Genomic DNA, 18,777 nt, shown 5'->3' on the forward strand with positions numbered 1-18,777 from the left:
AAGAAAGAGAGAGAGAGAGAGAGAGAGAGAGGGAGAGGGAGAGGGAAAGGGAGAGGGAGAAATATGTCGAAGTGAATCAAGTGGGGAATCACATGCGACTAGCACATATGTAACTCTACCTATGCATTCTCTTAAATTTAAAATAATTTGGGGATCCATTTCAAATTTACTAAACACAATCGAATTCAAACTTACAACACCTCATTTTAGGGCGAAATTAATAATTAACAGAGTGTAACTTTGATGAGCTGATTACCATTTACGCCATTTCAACGCATTACAAGTTGTACTTCAACTAATACTTCGATAAGACCGAATTGCTAAAGTTAAAAACAAATCATCTAGGTAGTAGGTCAAAATCGCTATTGTAATTGTACAGTTTGTATACCTAAACATCTACACTATTGAAGTCCAGTAGTACATAGTAGTAGGTACATTTTGTAAATCATCCAAATAATGCTTTATAATGTGGTTATTGTACAAGATAATGGTCCAATGAGCAAGGAGACTAACGACAGGTAAAATTGAGTCTGCAGTCATAAAAGTCCAAATTTATTGGTTCAGGATGAGGAGCAAAGAGAGCAAAAAACAAAACGAAGATCAAGAAATAAACTGAAGATTCCGAATAGATTCTTCCTTTGGTTGGTAAAAGAAAGGCAACCGCAGCAGAAGGGTGCTTGTTCGAATCTCAATGGAGGTGTGAAATCTTGGACTTATTTGTTTGACAATGTTACTATAGTTAAGTGTACCTACATAAAGGTGGGTATCTAAGAATAGAGCTTCAAAGGGCTAGATGTTAAAGAAAACCTCTGTGATCGGATCTTAGTGACAAATTCGTACAAAAAATGTGCGTACAAGCATGTGATGGGACTATTATTATTCATTTGCCTAGTGATTCGACAAGTTGTATTAAGAAACCACGTTGTGTTGTAGGTAATTTTGAAAGAAATTTGCAGGAATGACCAATTTTGACATCAAAGTTCTTATGCATACCTACGTAGATACACGGTCCAAGCTGTTTTTACCGTGATTCCTTACACTTTTAAGAGTAAAGCTTGATAACAAGACCATGTATTCAGACATTTAGCTAACGAAATTGCTTTGATCTCCAATGTAGGTACAACAATTACCAAACCACATACTTAGATACCTATTATCATAGGTGCCTCTCAGTACATGAGTACTTATGCTTGTTTCATAGACCCACATAATAGACCATGTACCTACCTACTAGTGTGTGCTACTAACACTACAACCAGACACATGCCTTTAGTAAGACACATGCCTTCCTTCTTCTTGATCGAATTTCTGTAAAAATCTTCGCATTAACAGTTAGAGACAGGCACTCGCTATACCCACTTTGAAATTGACAAGGTATGTACTTACTGTTAGGTGCTTTGAAACTCTTCTTAATGTTCATTTCCCTCGGAAGATTACATTTTATTCCTTCCAAACGTATAATGACAAGAAGGTTGCAAAGGAACATAGTAAATTTGCCCCTTGGGAAGAAACAAGCCATATAAATCACCTATTTACTTAATGATAGATAGTTTAATTATACTTAAGTGTCAACCTACACACAATCCATCACAATCTTGAGAAAATTCTAAACATCTCCAATTACGTACGTACTAGTTTTTATCTTGACTCCTAATTAATGTTAGTTCCTGAACTAAACTAATGAGTTGCCAAAGAAGATTGAATAAATTCTGCATATAACGGATCTGGTTCTATTTTAAACCCGAGTGAGGGGATGACTCAGACTGCCTTATTTGGAGATTTTCTCTGTGACCACAGCTATTTCTCTGTTGACACCCACGACATTTCCCATCACCTGTTCTGATGAGTGTGTTGTGTGTAGTGAAATTCACTGTGAAGTATGAATGGGATGTTCTCTCAACTTAACTGATCAAGATATCATTCACTCAATAGGTACGTTCGCAAATCAGTAATATATCTTATCATTCATTCAAACATTCGCCAATCATTCAATCACGCTCCAAGCTTCGTAGAGGAATAAAGGCTTTGGAAATACCCCATGTCCCAATTTGGAATCAATTTTGAAAGACTCAACTTTGACGAGTATATGAGCTTTTTTCCCTGGTACTGATTTATGAGAGTGACGAGACACAGCGTAATTGCGAGATTTACATTGGAGTTTTCATATTCTGTGTTGGTTTTGAAACCCAAAGTCAATGAAAATGTCAAATTCCTATTTGATCCCCCGTAAATAATATACGATTACAAATTCCTAGTTCGGAAAGAGAGTGAAGTTCACTGTGAAGTATGAATGGGATGTTCTCTCAACTTAACTGATCAAGATATCATTCACTCAATAGGTACGTTCGCAAATCAGTAATATATCTTATCATTCATTCAAACATTCGCCAATCATTCAATCACGCTCCAAGCTTCGTAGAGGAATAAAGGCTTTGGAAATACCCCATGTCCCAATTTGGAATCAATTTTGAAAGACTCAACTTTGACGAGTATATGAGCTTTTTTCCCTGGTACTGATTTATGAGAGTGACGAGACACAGCGTAATTGCGAGATTTACATTGGAGTTTTCATATTCTGTGTTGGTTTTGAAACCCAAAGTCAATGAAAATGTCAAATTCCTATTTGATCCCCCGTAAATAATATACGATTACAAATTCCTAGTTCGGAAAGAGGGCTTCAGAGATCACCACTTTTGACTATTAAAACTTATTCAAGTCATTCATGACTGTTAAATTCATTCATGCAATACGTAAATTCCAAATTTAGTGTTTTCACAATAGGCCGTACACAAATTACACATTTAAATATCCAAAGTTGAGGTCAGGGGTCACCCGTTGCGCAATTGATGACCCTTTTCAAATTTCATGACTCCCCATTATTATCTTAGGCCCTTAAGTCAATTATGACATTCAAATTTCTGTTCTTAGCAGTTAGGCCATTAGTCATATCACTGTTGTAGACATCACATTCAAGCATAACACAATGTTTTGTTCATTGGATCCTCAGTCCTCACCATACATATATCACCATCTCTCTTGAGTCCTGAATCCTACATTTGAGATTCAACAGATTTCATTCAGTGAATCTGAAAAGGATTGATGATGTCGATTTGCTGATCATTTATTTCACTCGTAACCATTTCAGGTTCTATTCTCGCCCGATGCAGAACTTGAACTTTAAGGGTATTTCGAGTTGTTGACGCTTTGAATAAACCCACGCACTCCACCAACTGTTTAAGGACAATTCCAGACTTGGAAATACCATGTTGCACTACTGACAGAATGACGGGTAGGTAACATGGTGTTATTGAAATGCTTGTGTCTGCATTAAAGGAATTGAAAACCTGTAAAACATTTACGATCGCCTCTAGTGTTGTGACATGTGGCCATTACCAAGCTTACATCACTTAGGTAAGACTGGTTTCTAGAGGTAATTGGTTATCGGTCAGTGATTTGTAGCAACTTTTCAGGGACACCTGATAGCGTATGCCAGGTGCTGAGTCTTCTGTATGGATAGAAGAGATGGAGAGTCAAATGATAGTCTAATGTGGTTACGTAAACTATGTATGGTTAATAGCCTCTATCACATCAGTGTACATTGTCATTGTATTCAAATCAATAGGGTGTCACTGAAGTTAATCCGGAGTTCTGTTTGGGGAAGGATAATCTTTGTACTTTGAGTGTTGCTAGAGAAATTTGTAAGAGAAAATTTCTGATAGAACTTCCAAGTATTTCCAAGTCGCTTCGAATAAAACATGCCTAAAATCCATGCTGGGAAAAATAATTGCTGAATTTCCATGATAATGAGTATCAAAGAACCGTATAATGTCTTGGAAAATTATCTTTAAAGGCATGAGGATTTGTTAAAAGTACCTATACCATTTTAAATGTTTCCTAATGTTGTGTTGAGGGAGGACAGTAGTTTCTGGAGCACCCTGTAGTAAGATGGCCACGAGGTAAGTGTGGTATTGTCAGATAATGATCCACTTGTAAATTTCATGTCATCTCGTCTCGTCTCGGACTATAAGATATGAGACATGTGACGTATTTGTTACAAATTGAGTGTTTTCCTTCATGATGACATCAGGCGATTGTGTCGGAGAGTTCCTTTTCCTTCCCATGCTATAGCGGGTTACCAACTAACTAACCATTTATTAGCCACATTACCATTTATCAGCCTGATGGCTATGGTTTGATCTGGTTACCAGAAGACCTAGGTTATCTAAATATGCTGTGGAAACAATTCAAATAGCTTCTCTATACAGTGCCTGTAGAACGGATGGGAAATGTATTCGTTATTCGGCGCCGGTTCCGATGGCGCACCATCTTGGATTTCCTACGGTTTAGCGCAGGCGCTATTACGCCAAAAGAGAGGAAACGAGCTTCAGAAGAGGGAAAATTCCAAAAGGAAAATAAAATTAGACTCGATCATTTCTGGATTGAACACCTGGAGAAGGGAATACCATTTGTTCGCTGGTTGGATGAATAGTGAAAAATCAGGTGTTTTAAAAAGATGCTATAACGCTACGTACCTATAAAAGATTAAAACTCAGGGGAAGATTGAAGAGGAGACCTTTGCGGACACCAAAATCGACAGGATTGTTATTTGGATGGATGAGAAATTGAGATCGAGTATTGGATGGATGAGTGTTTCGGAGTTGGATAGATCCAATAGCGAGATAGGTGATAGTTAAAACTATTTAATTTATGTTACAAACGTTTCACACATCTGGTATTCCTACCTTTCAGGTATTTAACTATGTATGTAGGTATTTAGTTTTTATGTTCAATCTTGCTTAGAATTGCCACTATTACAAATTCAGAATGTATTAAATAAGTACTAAGTTTAACTTAGCGTAATTACAGGGTGAGATTTTTTTTTTTTTCTGAGCAACCATGTAAGATAATAAATGGAAGCACTTAACTTCAGCCGAGTTACATTGCTATTATTGATTGCTCTATTGGAATTAACTCTAATAAGTTAGTTTATCTCTAATAATTCAATTAATAGTAAACTAATTCCACTATCACGTCTATTCTAGTGTTTACAACCGTGTTAAGCGAGATTTATAACGAGATGTTTGCTCATGGGACATGGGTGATGTTCAAGATTGGTCGTTCGTTGGTTATCCAGATCCACCTAAAGCTTAAATAGCTTTGTAAGCGCTAGGCCGCGGATTCGATTCCTGTCCGGGGAAAACTTTATCCTACACAGAAAAGGTTCGTTGTCGGAGTGACTGGTTTCTCCTATCCTTACTGTATTCCTTCTATTTTCGGTTCTGGTTCGATAAGACCGTTCCCGATATCAAACCTCGTGAAAAGAACTCCTGCTGGTTATTATTCACTTAAAGCTTAGATAGCGTTGTAAGTTTAAGATCGCAAGCTCCATTCTCACAAGGGGTGAACTTTATCTTGAAGAGATAATGTTCGTTCTAAGAACTGTCGGTTCCGGGCCCCGTTCAGGACCCTGGGACCGAATGAGTCCCCTAGGGCCCTGGATTTAACTAAAATACACGACACTGTGTTTACAGATGCATTAGACACAATGTTGCATATTTTTTCTTTTTTTTTATGTAACACTGCCATTAGTGACATTAAAATTAAATTGCATTTTGTCTCTCCCGACCTCCCTCATAGATTATAACTTTATAACATTGTATTTAACATTATAACTGCCTCTGTATTAACTGTCTCTGCTCAGCCGAGCTTATTAGCGATTTAGAATCGAGAACTAGGTCAAATGCTTGGAAACAGTGGTCGGACCATTGGATTCAGGTGTGAAAACAATAAACAATGCTAGACAATAATATAAGATGACAGGCATGCGGTCTTCAAGGTAACCGCCATAGTACCAGGAAAGTTTAAACTTTCAAAGTTGTGAGCTCACCAGGGTTTTTACGAAACCCTCAAAACTCTGTTTTGTCCCTTCGCTGGTCGTGTTGGCATCACTTCGAACTCTTGACGTTCGCGCACCTCCCGGCACGTTTGATAGTAATGTGCTCATTTACACTCCTTGCAGAGGACTAAAAAGTCCCTTTACAACAATACGAGGCTAGTACTATTATTGAGGACAAATTCTCAAATTATATTGAGGACAAAGTTTCACTCTTCGGCTGGTTGGGGTTGACTCCTGTGTCCACAGTCGATCATCCGTCGATTGACTATGTGTGGTTCTGTGGACACAGCACAACAAGAATTACTGGAAGGTCACCCTGTTGTGTTATCATAATAAAATTTATGAACCTATGACAGTTATTATTTACAGTGATAATAAAATAGTAGGCAATTCTATTCTGCATAGCCTCTTCTAAACCCGATTGTATTCATAGTATCTCAATAGTATAAGTAGGTACAATGTAGGTACATAATAATAAGCGGTAGTAGTAGTATTCACCTATGTTAAGTTTTGTACAGTGTGCGAGAAAAGTCCATCACTTTAAGGTGCTTTTTCTTCGCCTTTTCCCGCGTGTTCAGACGGGGTCATCGTTTTTCGTCAGCCCTCAATCAGGCCTCGGGTGATCGCTTTTGTAATACAATGTAGGTACATAATAATAAGCGGTAGTAGTAGTAGTCACCCATGTTAAGTTTTGTACAGTGTGCGAGAAAAGTCCATCACTTTAAGATGCTTTTTCTTCGCCTTTTCCCGCGTGTTCAGACGGGGTCATCGTTTTTCGTCAGCCCTCAATCAGGCCTCGGGTGATCGCTTTTGTACTGACATTTGGTTTTGGCTACAAAATTAAATTTTACGAGTGGATGCCTTGTTTAATGTTCCTTAGCCGGACTAGACTGAGGGGCACTTTAACATGCTAAGAAATAAAATGAAAATATATGGGTATAACATTAATAATTATCAGATTAACCATTAAGCTTCTATGGGCCTGCCTTGTTAGCTTTTAGAGTACCGCGTGTACCTTCACACAGATTTCTGGGACACCCTGTACCGCTATATTGGCCACAGCTAAGCTGTTATCAAGCTGGTAGTATTAAGCTTTTCATTAGCATACTTCCAGTATGAATAATGAGGCTACTCTTCTCTGTGTGGGAGGTGAGAGAGGGTTCTCTGTGCTTTGACCTCAGTGTTATCAAATTCCTCTCCATGATGAGAGTTTCTGAGTATGATTTGCGGAAACCTAGAACTTAATATCCACCTTGATGGTATATTAAGTATGTATGAGTGGTACTACTACAACTCACATGTTTGAAATTTCTGCATTACTCTGCATTTGTATCGGGTTATACTTCTTAGCCGGACTAGACTGGGGGACATGCTAATAAATAAAATGAAAATATAATTATGGTTATAAACTCCTATGGGCCTGCCTTGTTAGCTTTTAGAGTACCGCGTGTACCTTCACACAGATTTCTGGGACGCCCTGTACCGCCATATTGGCCACAGCTAAGCTGTTATCAAGCTGGTAGTATTAAGCTTTTCATTAGCATACTCCAGTATGAATAATGAGGCTACTCTTCTCTGTGTGGGAGGTGAGAGAGGGTTCTCTGTGCTTTGACCTCTGTGTTATCAAATTCCTCTCCATGATGAGAGTTTCTGAGTATGATTTGCGGAAACCTAGAACTTAATATCTACCTTGATGGTAATATGGTATATTAAGTATGTATGAGTGGTACTACTACAACTCACATGTTTGAAATTTCTGCATTACTCTGCATTTGTATCGGGTTGTACTGAGTAATCGGAGCAACCTCCGTGGCCTAGTGGATATCACACGGCCTAGGTCCCGGGTTCGATTCCTGGCAGGGTCGAAGTTTTTTCGGCTCTGCCTGGAGTTCGGGGTGCCTCTTTTTGTTCTAATTCTATTTCGGGGCCCATTCCTGAATGAAGGACTTCTTGTTGGCATAGTGGAGCAACTGAACTTTTGTAAGGATGTAAAGTCATTACTCATTCTTGCCTAAAGGTCATTATTAAGTAATCTGAATATTTCACAAAAGATTCAATGAGTTCTGTATTTGTTCATTATGAACAAATTAACAAACATTCCTGCAGATTTTGCTGAAATACTTTGCAACGTAATGGTGATTATGATTGCTCTATTGCGGTAATTATAATTGTTTTGTGTGTGGGCTTAATATCTACTCTGAACAAATTGCCCATCATTTGGCTGGGTTGGTGCTCTCGGCCAATTATCAGGGTGTCCACAATAGTGCACATTATCTTGCAATATTATGCCTGCCACTCATCCTCAGACCGTCTGACAGACCATACTGAGTAATCGGAGCAACCTCCGTGGCCTAGTGGATATCACACGTCGTAGGTCCTGGGTTCAATTCCTGGCAGGGTCGAAGTTTTTTCGGTTCTGTGCCTGGAGTTCGGGGTGCCTCTTTTTGTTCAAATTCTATTTCGGGGCCCATTCTTGAATGAAGGACTTCTTGCTGGCATAGTGGAGCAACTGAACTTTTGTAAGGATGTAAAGTCATTACTCATTCTTGCCTAAAGGTCATTAGTAGGTAATCTGAATATTTCACAAAAGATTCAATGAGTTCTGTATTTGTACATTATGAACAAACTAACAAACATTCCTGCAGATTTTGCTGAAATACTTTGCAATGTAATGGTGATTATGATTTCTCTATTGTGGTAATTATAATTGTTTTGTGTGTGGGCTTAATATCTACTCCGAACAAATTGCCCATCATTTGGCTGGGTTGGTGTTCTCGGCCAATTATCAGGGTGTCCACAATAGTGCACATTATCTTGCAATATTATGCCTGCCACTCATCCTCAGACCGTCTGACAGACCACGGTCCTACAGATGATTTGTTAACGCAGGTTCGATTCCCGCTCAGGGCGAACTTTATCCCAAATAGATCACGGCTGGCTTTCTCTTATCCTGTCTTCCTTCTCTCTTCGATTTGGAAAAGATAAGACCTTTGTTTTTACAGTTCCTATTATTATCAATCCTCTTAAAAAAGTCAATTTATTCCCTTATTCCTAAAGTTATTAGAGCTACAAACGGGTGACTTTGAACAAGAGTTCCACAATGAAAGGTCAGTGACCTTATGACCTTAGGTTGGGAAAATATAGGGCATTGTGTTTGGAATATAGGTTGTTATGGTTAGAAAATAGGGCAGTGGAGCAGTGAAAACAATATGATGCAGATTAGGGCTGTCACAAAAATCCGGATTTCGGATAATCCGGATATTACCCGGTATGCGGTATCCGGATTTTAGATCCGAAAATCCGGATCGGCGGATTTTGAACCCGAAATCCGGATTCGGAATCCGTCTTCGGATTTCGGATTCCGAATCCGGTATCCGTTTTTGGAATCCGAGTATTTAGGACTCGTAATACTATGATAGATAAGCCATAACTTGTGCTTATGGAATGCGGGGGCTGACTGTGTACTTTGCTTGTGAAGACAGATAGATTCACGGTTTCTTTGTTTCTGACCCCCAGCTCCAGAGTGTCCTTTTCGACTTCTGTTCTATGAAAGAAGTTCAAACGGAGCAATACAGTCATTGAGATTGTAGACCGGGCCTTAAGTGAAGTTCCTACAAGACGTAGACCTGGCCCCAAGTTAAGTTCTTACTTGAAGTACTTTATAATGGATTATCTCTACCAGGTTCCTATAAGAAGTAGGTTATAAGGGATTAACTTCGCCGATCACAGAGGTTTTCTTTAACATCTAGCCCTTTGAAGCTCTATTCTTAGATACCCACCTTTATGTAGGTACACTTAACTATAGTAAAATTGTCAAACAAATAAGTCCAAGATTTCACACCTTCATTGAGATTCGAACAAGCACCCTTCTGCTGCGGTTGCCTTTCTTTTACCAACCAAAGGAAGAATCTATGAAGTGGGTAATTGACATCTTCAGTTTATTTCTTGATCTTCGGTTTGTTTTTTGCTCTCTTTGCTCCTCATCCTGAACCAATAAATTTGGACTTTTATGACTGCAGACTCAATTTTACCTGTCGTTAGTCTCCTTGCTCATTGGACCATTATCTTGTAAGTAAAATAACCACATTATAAAGCATTATTTGGATGATTTACAAAATGTACCTACTACTATGTACAACTGGACTTCAATAGTGTAGATGTTTAGGTATACAAACTGTACAATTACAATAGCGATTTTGACCTACTACCTAGAAGACTTCCACTGTAGTTTGTACAATTGTGATTTTGGCCTGGACTAGATTTGTTTTTAACTTTAGCAATTCGGTCTTATCGAAGTATTAGTTGAAGTACAACTTGTAATGCGTTGAAATGGCGTAAATGGTAATCAGCTCATCAAAGTTTGAATTCGATTGTGAGTGATTCCCCGCTTGATTCACTTCGCTATATTATATGACTCTGTTTGTACTTTGTACTCGAACCACCAACCTCTAGATCCGCTGCTCCAACCATTTGCGACCATAGGCATAGTAAACGAAAATATTCGGTTAGCATTGGGAAAATGAATGTAAAAACTTGGAAAACTTCGCAACTCTTTAATCATTATGAGAGTGGCCAGTGCTTATTTTCCTTCACCATTGCGATCAACGGAAAGATCATTGTTTTTGAATAAGCAATTCAATTAGTCCTTCATAATTTACTTAGCAAGACCTCTTACTCCAATAGTATTGGACCAATACCCGTTTTTTGAACAATTCAATAATGCCTAGCTGGGTGTGGGAATTTTTCAAAAAAGTGCCGGATGGTCAATCAGAATGTAGAATATGCAAGAAAACCATATCAAACAAATCATCTACAGGGGCCCTAATTAACCATCTTATGAGGGTCCATGGGAAAAACAGGTACGTAATACTTTCACTTATAATTTGAAAAAAAAAAAAAAAAAAAAAAAAAAAAAAAAAAAAAAATTTTTTTTCCAGAAAACAATAAAAACCCGTAAACTTTTTGTGCTTTTCGAGAAGTCAACTCTCGACGCTATGGGAATCTAGGAAAATATTTTACGTCAGCCTAGTTAGCTTGGTTGGTAGCGTCTGCCTTGTAAGAGCTAGGTCTGGCCTGGGGTGGATTTTATCCTAAACAGATAAGATTTGTTCTCGGAACGGCTGACGTTTCTCCTGTCTTCCTTCGCCCTTCGATTTCAGGACGATAAGGCCTTTATCAAAAAACTGAACTGAGAACTGGCCTGACCCATTCAAAACCATCTTCTCAAAACCAACTCATTTCTCCTCCAGACAACGTGTCGTGTCCAATCCTACTTTCGATTCAAACGCCAAAATCCTTCTCCGACCAAAAGCCAGTTTGGTCGATTTTCAAGCCTCACGTTCACCCAAACCTCACTTTGTCCGCAAAGTTAATTTATCATGTTCGACTCAATACAACCCATTCTTCCAGCAGCTTTTATGAATGACTTCATTTTTATTTATTTTTTACGTTGAAATTTTTTACAATGTCATTTTTTTTAATCCTTTTTTTTTATCCTTGTGAAGGTTTGTTGTTCAATTTGGAGAGGTTACCAGAGCCTCGTGAGAGAATAAGGAACTTGGTCTGGAATTTTTGCGATGAGACTCATAAATTTTTGCGTGAACAACTTTTAGGTCAACTCAGGATGGATCAACTTTTTTTTTGCCCAGCCTGAAGACTTAGTTATCTTGGAAACGCTAAGTCACGGTTTGTTTTTCCGCCTGGAGCGGATTTTCTCCTAAACATATGAGAGAATAAGGAACTTGGTCTGAGGTTCGTTCTCGGAGCGGCTGGCTTTCCCCTGTCCTGTCTTCCTTCTCTCTTCGATTTTCGGGACGATAAGACCATAGCAGTTACAGTTCCCCCTGTCAAACCGCTTAAAAAAAAAAAAAAAAAAAAAAAAACCTGTTGAAGAAGAAGAAAAACTCCTCCTGGTTATTATCCACCTAAAGCTTTGATCGCCTTCTAAGCTCTACCAGGTCACGAGTTCGATTCCCGTCCGGCGAACTTTATCCTAAACAGATAAGGTTCGTTCTAAGAACTGCCGGTTCCGAGTCCCCTTGAGGAGCCTGGCACCGAATGAGTCCCCTATGGACGACCCTAGGGCCCTGGATTTAACTAATATACACGACACTGTGTTTGCAGATGCATTAGACACAATGTTGCATATTTTTTTTTTTTTTTTTTTTTTTTTTTTTTTTTTTTTTTAAACCGGAAAATATAAGACCTTTGTTTTTACAGTTCCCATTATTATCAATCCTCTTAAAAAAGTCAATTTATTCCCTTATTATTAGAGTTATTAGAGCTACAAACGGGTGACTTTGAACAAGAGTTCCACAATGAAAGGTCAGTGACCTTATGACCTTAGGTTGGGAAAATATAAAATTAACTCTAATAAGTTAATTCTAACGTTATAATTCAATTAATAGTAAATTAATTCCAGCATCACGTCTATTCTAGTGTGTACAACGGTGTTAAGCGAGATTTATAACGAGATGTTTGCTGATGGGTGATGTTCATGGTTGATCGCTGGTTATCCAGATCCACCTAAAGCTTTTATATCTTTGTAAGCGCTGGCCCGCGGGTCCGGTGAACTTTAGGTATACAGATAAGGTTCGTTCTCGGAACGACAGGCTTTCTCCTACCCTATCTTCCCTCTTGGCTTTTGGGTTGATAAGACCTTAGCAGTTACATTTTCCCGTATCAAACCTGTTGAAGCCAGCCTAGTTAGCTTAGTTGGTAGTGCGTCTGCCTTGTAAGCGCTAGGCCGCGGGTTCGATTCCCGCCCGGGGCGGATTGACATCAAGAAAATTTCCAATTGCCATTACCATACTACCTACTTCTACTTTCGTTAGTGTTAGTATTGGCATAAGGAGTTGCATTTTACGAACAGTCCTAATACCATTGAGTTATCACGACCTTGATATACCCGTATAGTTCCATTACCAATATACGTTCTGTAACCAATAAAGTCTTCAACGAGCTCATCTCTGAAACTCTTCCTTAATTACTTAACATCTTGGCGCATCCTAGCTACTCGGTTCCAAATCATAACCCACCAGTAATCATGACCAACATCAGGGCCGTTTACGAACCTTAAGGGGGGCCCATCCGGTGTCATCTGCCTCGGGAACAGCTTCTCAAGGGGGGCCAGGAGCCATCAGTTTTTTTTTTTTTTTTTTTTCAAGAAAATTTCCAATTACAATATTACCATACTACCTACTTCTACATTGGTTAGTAATGTTAGTATTGGCATAAGGAGTTGCATTATACGAACAGTCCTAATACCATTGAGTTATCACGACCTTGATATACCCGTATAGTTCCATTACCAATATACGTTCTGTAACCAATAAAGTCTTCAACGAGCTCATCTCTGAAACTCTTCCTTAATTACTTAACTTCTTGGCGCATCCTAGCTACTCGGTTCCAAATCATAACCCATAAGTAATCATGACCAACATCAGGGCCGCTTACGAACCTTAAGGGGGGCCCATCCGGTGTCATCTGCCTCGGGAACAGCTTCTCAAGAGGGGCCAGGAGCCATCAGTTTTTTTTTTTTTTTTTTTTTTTTTTTTTTTTTTTTTTAGAAAACAAAATACGACCACCTAAAAAATCTAGAGGAATATGGATTTTGGGATAAAAGATTGTAAATTAAAAAAAAGAAAAACGATATCCTACATAGAACAGTTGTAAAAAAAAAAAAAACAAATCTGAGACGTCAAAAACTCGGAAAAGTAACTTTGAAAAGAATGTTGTGGGGTGGGCCATTGTTTGGAGTTAATCACCAGGGACCGGGGCTAGGGGCCTGTGAAATGCCCTGTTGCTTTAATTAATCAATTCAACTGCTTAGAATTAACTTTTCTAATAAAGTTAGCTTTATCTCTAATAATTCAATTAATATGTAAACTAATTCTCCACTATCACGTCTCATTCTAGTGCATTTACAACCGTTTAAGCCGAGATTTATAAACGAGATGGTTTGCTCATGGGACATGGGGTGATGTTTCCAAGATTTGGTCGTTCGTTGGTTATCCAGATTCCACCGTAAAGCTCTAATAGCTTTGTAAGCGCTAGGCCGCCGGTTCGATTTCCTGCTCCGGGGAAAACTTTATTCCTACACAGAAAAGGTGTCGTTGTCGGAGTGGGACTGGTTTCTCCGTATCTTACTGTATTCTTCTATTTTCGCGTTCTGGCTTCGATTAAGACCGTTCCCGATATCAAAACCTCGTGAAAAAAACTCCTGCCTGGTTATTATTCAGCTTAAAGCTGCTAGGATAGCGTTGTAAGTTTAAGCATCGCAAGCCTCCATTCTCACAAGGGGTGAACTATTCTTGAAGAGATAATGTTCGTTCTAGAGAACTGTCGGTTCCGGGGGCCCCCGTCAGGACCCTGGGAGCGAATGAGTCCCCTAGGGCCTGGATTTAACTAAAATACACGACACTTGTGTTTACAGATTGCAGTTAGAAAAAAAGTTTTTTTTTTTTTTTTTTTTTTTTTTTTTTTTTTTTTTTTTTTATGTAACACTGCCATTAGTGACATTAAAATTAAATTGCATTTTGTCTCTCCCGACCTCCCTCATAGATTTTAACTTTATAACATTGTATTAACTGTCTCTGCTCAGCCGAGCTTATTAGGTAGCGATTTAGAATCGAGAACTAGGTCAAATGCTTGGAAACAGTGGTCGGACCATTGGATTCAGGTGTGAAAATAATAAACAATGCTAGACAATAATATAAGATGACAAGCATGCGGTCGTCAAGGTAACCGCCATAGTACCAGGAAAGTTTAAACTTTCAAAGTTGTGAGCTCACCAGGGTTTTTATGGAACCCTCAAACTCTGTTTGTCCCTTCGCTGGTCGTGTCACTTCGAACTCTTGGCATCACTTCGAACTCTTGACGTTCGCGCACCTCCCGGCACGCTTGATAGTAACAGTGCTTATTTACACTCCTTGCAGAGGACTAAAAAGTCCCTTTACAACAACAGGAGGCTAGTACTATTATTGAGGACAAATTCTCAAATTATATTGAGGACAAAGTTTCACTCTTCGGCTGGTTGGGGTTGACTCCTGTTTAGCGAGCGACCGTCTTGACCACTACACCACCGAGGCAAGAAATAGGTTAGGTATACACTCTAAAGCTGTATCCACACATACAGATCATCCGTCGACTATGTGTGGCAGAGCACAACAAGAATTACTGGAAGGTCACCCTGTAGTGTTATCATAATACAATTTATGAACCTATGACAGTTATTATTTACAGTGATAATAAAATAGTAGGCAATTCTATTCTGCATAGCCTCTTCTAAACCCGATTGTCCTTGTAGTTAAGTATACAAAAATAACCATGGTAGCTAAGGGTTAAATTCCTAGGTAAAGGTCCTGGGTTCGAATCCCATACTATTTTCACTAAATTACTAGTTTGTTTGGAATAAACCATCAGGGTGCTATTTTTAAACTCCTGTAAATACAGGTAGGTAAAAGTCCTAGGTAGCCTAGTGGTTCATACGTTGGACTTTGAATCAGAAGACCGGGGTTCGAATGGAGCTAGACACTAGACACTAGCTAATAACAAAAAACACTTTATTATTTCAGGCCCAGTCCAAATGATCAATCAACGTCATCTGACGCGACGGATTCAACAACGGAAAATATGGATATTGATGATCATTCCAGACAGTCCCCCAAAAAAATGGAAAATTACTTTGAAAAGATTTCGGAGAAAATCACAAATATGATCTACCAAGATCAACTTCCAATCTCATTTGTGAACGGTAAGGGATTTCAAGATCTCATGAATTTCCTTGTTCCTAAATACAAAATCCCTTGCCGTTCTACAATAACTAAACGTCTTCATCTAACGTATAGTCAACAAAAGTTGAAGTTGAAAGCTGATCTAGATAAAGCGCTACAGGTATGTTTTACCCACGTGTTTTATACTCTTTCCCCCTGATACATATGTACCCCAAAATGGCTACTTAGCTCTCTACATTTTCGTACAATTATTAATAGGTACCTATTGTATATTCATCTATTTCATAGTACTAGATATTTACTCCTTAATTTACACATTTACAGGTGACCTTATCAACAGACGGGTGGACGTCAAGGTCTCAAGACCACTATATTGCTGTCAACGCCCACTATATCACTGAGAAATGGGAGCCAAGGACTATTAACTTGTCTACCCAAGTGATAACAGAAAGAGAAACTTCAGACAACATCCTTCACCGTTTGAAGGAAACCTCTGAAGAATGGGGCATTGACAAAAAGGTTACTGCTATCGTGACGGACAATGCAAGAAACATTGTTCTTGCTGTGCAAAATTCAAACGTTGCAGAAAACACAGGATTAACATGTTCTGCGCACACATTACAGGTGAGTTTAAGTCAGAACAGTGGTTCACATTTAATTTTGATAACATTGCAATTATTCTGATTTTCATTGAAAACTTCCATTTCTAAATTCCTATTAATAAAACTCAAAGACATTCACTCACTGATCTCTATTTCCTGATTGTGGTAATACTCAGAAAGCAGACATGTTCTACTTATTTTTTAAGTAAAGCTGTAACTTTAATGAAAATTAATAATATGTACCATTATAATTATTATAGCTGGCAATCAAGGAGGGACTGTCTATACAATCTATAAAAGAAGTATGTGACAAAAGCCAGAAAATTGTTTCACACTTCCATCATTCCCATTTGGCGAACAACGAATTAAAAAGACGACAAGAAATGCTGGGCCTCCCTGAACTAAAACTAATACAAAATTGTGTGACAAGATGGAACAGCACATATTTCATGCTGGAAAGTATGGTAAAAAATCGAAATGCTGTAACTACTGTTCTGGGGGATAGACAAGTGACCCAACTAAGGATAGCTAAAAAGCTGGAGTTAAGTGAAGAGGATTGGGGATTGATTCAGCAACTTGTTCCGCTGCTAAGACCATTACATTTAGCAACAGAAGTGTTCTGCAATACAAAAAATCCCGTATCAGTTGTACGTCCAGTGATAATTAGTTTGATCGAAAAACACTTGAATGGTAAGTTACAGGTATGGATACAGGTTATGGGCGTTCAAAATCACACACAAACGAACTGTTTTATAATATAAAAACTAGCTTTAAGAATAAATAACGCAATATGAATATTTTTCCAGGTTCTGACAATGATGTTGTTGAGGAAGAGGAGGATGATGATGATGAATATGCGTTACATTCTTGCTTAACTGAGTTTCGGAACAGGGTATCAAATGAACTTATAAAGCGGTTTAAAATATTCACGGACGATATTTCAATCACTGATCCAAGACAGGTGGCATCCGCGCTTGACCCCCGATACAAGGACCTACAAATGGAACGACCTGAAGATAGGCAATTAATTAGAAGTAGGGTACAAGAGCTCTTGGAGATGAACACGGAGGTGACCAGTAATACGAGTATACACGGTAACAGCTCTGACCAAGCACAAGAAAGTGCTTTGGATATTCTATTCAAAAAGCCGCGAAATTCTTACACAGATCCTAAGAATCAATATGCATCTTTCCTATCAGAACCCGAAGTAGATCACAACACAGATCTGTACGAATGGTGGCATCACCGGGAAAAAAAATTTCCTGCAGTTGCGAGGCTCGCAAAAAAATATCTTACTATTCCCGCAACTTCAGCGGCTGCAGAACGTGTTTTCTCATCAGCAGGTAACACGGTAACTGCGAAAAGAAATTGTCTATTACCTGAAAACGTCAATATGTTGGTATTTTTGTTCCAAAACAAAAATCTGTAGAAGAAAGTTCTTTAGAAGAAGTAATACCTATGGTAATCTTTAAAAAGAAATGTTTCATCTTTAAATCGAATATTATTCGTACTCACTTGCTACCTGAGTGAAACCGGAGACCTTCGGAGTGCAAGTCTGGTTATTTGGTTAATTTGATAGTTAATCTATATTAATAAAAGAGTAAACCCTGACTCATTCATTCATTCATTCATAATCAACGCACAGCCGAAACGGCTGGACCGATTTTGATGAAACTTCGAGAATAGCTTCCTTTTGATTTGAATAGGCCCACTAAGAACGGATTTTTCAAAACTCGCAGTGGTGCCCAAATTAGGGACGAAAACGAATAAAAGTATAACATGGTGCCAAAATAGTATGGTCAGGTAAAACGGTACAGTACGGTACGTGACGACCATGCCTCTATGCATACGGCCATGCCTCAGCCACGCGCAAGCGGGCGGAGCCTGCTTGTACTTAATATTTCTTATGAATGAACAGTTTTATTTTACTTATGAGTTTCTTTCCTGTTTGAAAATATTAAATACCTATAATTAATAAATAATTTATTTAATATATTTTGAAACAGAACTTGTTCTATTGAGTAATATTTATTTTTACCTCTGTGAATTCCTCGATTTCGTCTTAATTAGATAGGTAGGTAACTGCTATGGTCTTATCGTCCCGAAATCGAAGAGAGAAGGAAGACAGGATAGGAGAAAACCAGCCGTTCCGAGAACGAACATTATGCCATCAGGATAAAATCCGCCCCCGGCGGGAATCGAACCCGCGGCCTAGCGCTTACAAGGCAGACACACTATCAACTAAGCTAACTAGGCTGGCAAAAAAACCTGTGTTGAAAACATTAAAGAAAAGTGTGTCTGGTCTGCAGCAAACATTCGAACCCAGGTAGGTATAATACAAGTTTTGTTTTTGTTTTTTTTTTTTTTTTTTTTTTTTTTTTTAAAAAAAAGGAAATGAAAAGGTATAATACAAGTTTTGTTTTTGTTTTTTTTTTGTTTTTTTTTTTTTTTTTTCAAAAATAAGGAACTGAAAATCTCATACCCCGGGCAGGATTCGAAGCCACATCTCTTGAACCGTAAGTCCTAGAACCTCGAAACCAACTTC

The 18,777-nt window shown here is 38.5% G+C and overlaps 1 protein-coding gene across 1 annotated transcript; it reads left to right on the forward strand.

Moving 5' to 3' along the window:
• Positions 1–10,405: 10,405 nt before the first annotated feature.
• Positions 10,406–17,917, forward strand: LOC103510802 (zinc finger BED domain-containing protein 1). The gene is made up of 5 exons (XM_008475493.3): positions 10,406–10,755; positions 15,472–15,790; positions 15,955–16,254; positions 16,493–16,922; positions 17,039–17,917. Exons 1-5 carry the CDS (start codon positions 10,616–10,618, stop codon positions 17,659–17,661), a joined length of 1,812 nt encoding a protein of 603 aa, XP_008473715.3. The 5' UTR covers positions 10,406–10,615; the 3' UTR covers positions 17,662–17,917.
• Positions 17,918–18,777: the final 860 nt, after the last annotated feature.

This window comes from Diaphorina citri, unplaced genomic scaffold, assembly GCF_000475195.1.
Source record: "Diaphorina citri unplaced genomic scaffold, Diaci psyllid genome assembly version 1.1 scaffold644, whole genome shotgun sequence".
NCBI classification, from domain to species: domain Eukaryota; kingdom Metazoa; phylum Arthropoda; class Insecta; order Hemiptera; family Psyllidae; genus Diaphorina; species Diaphorina citri.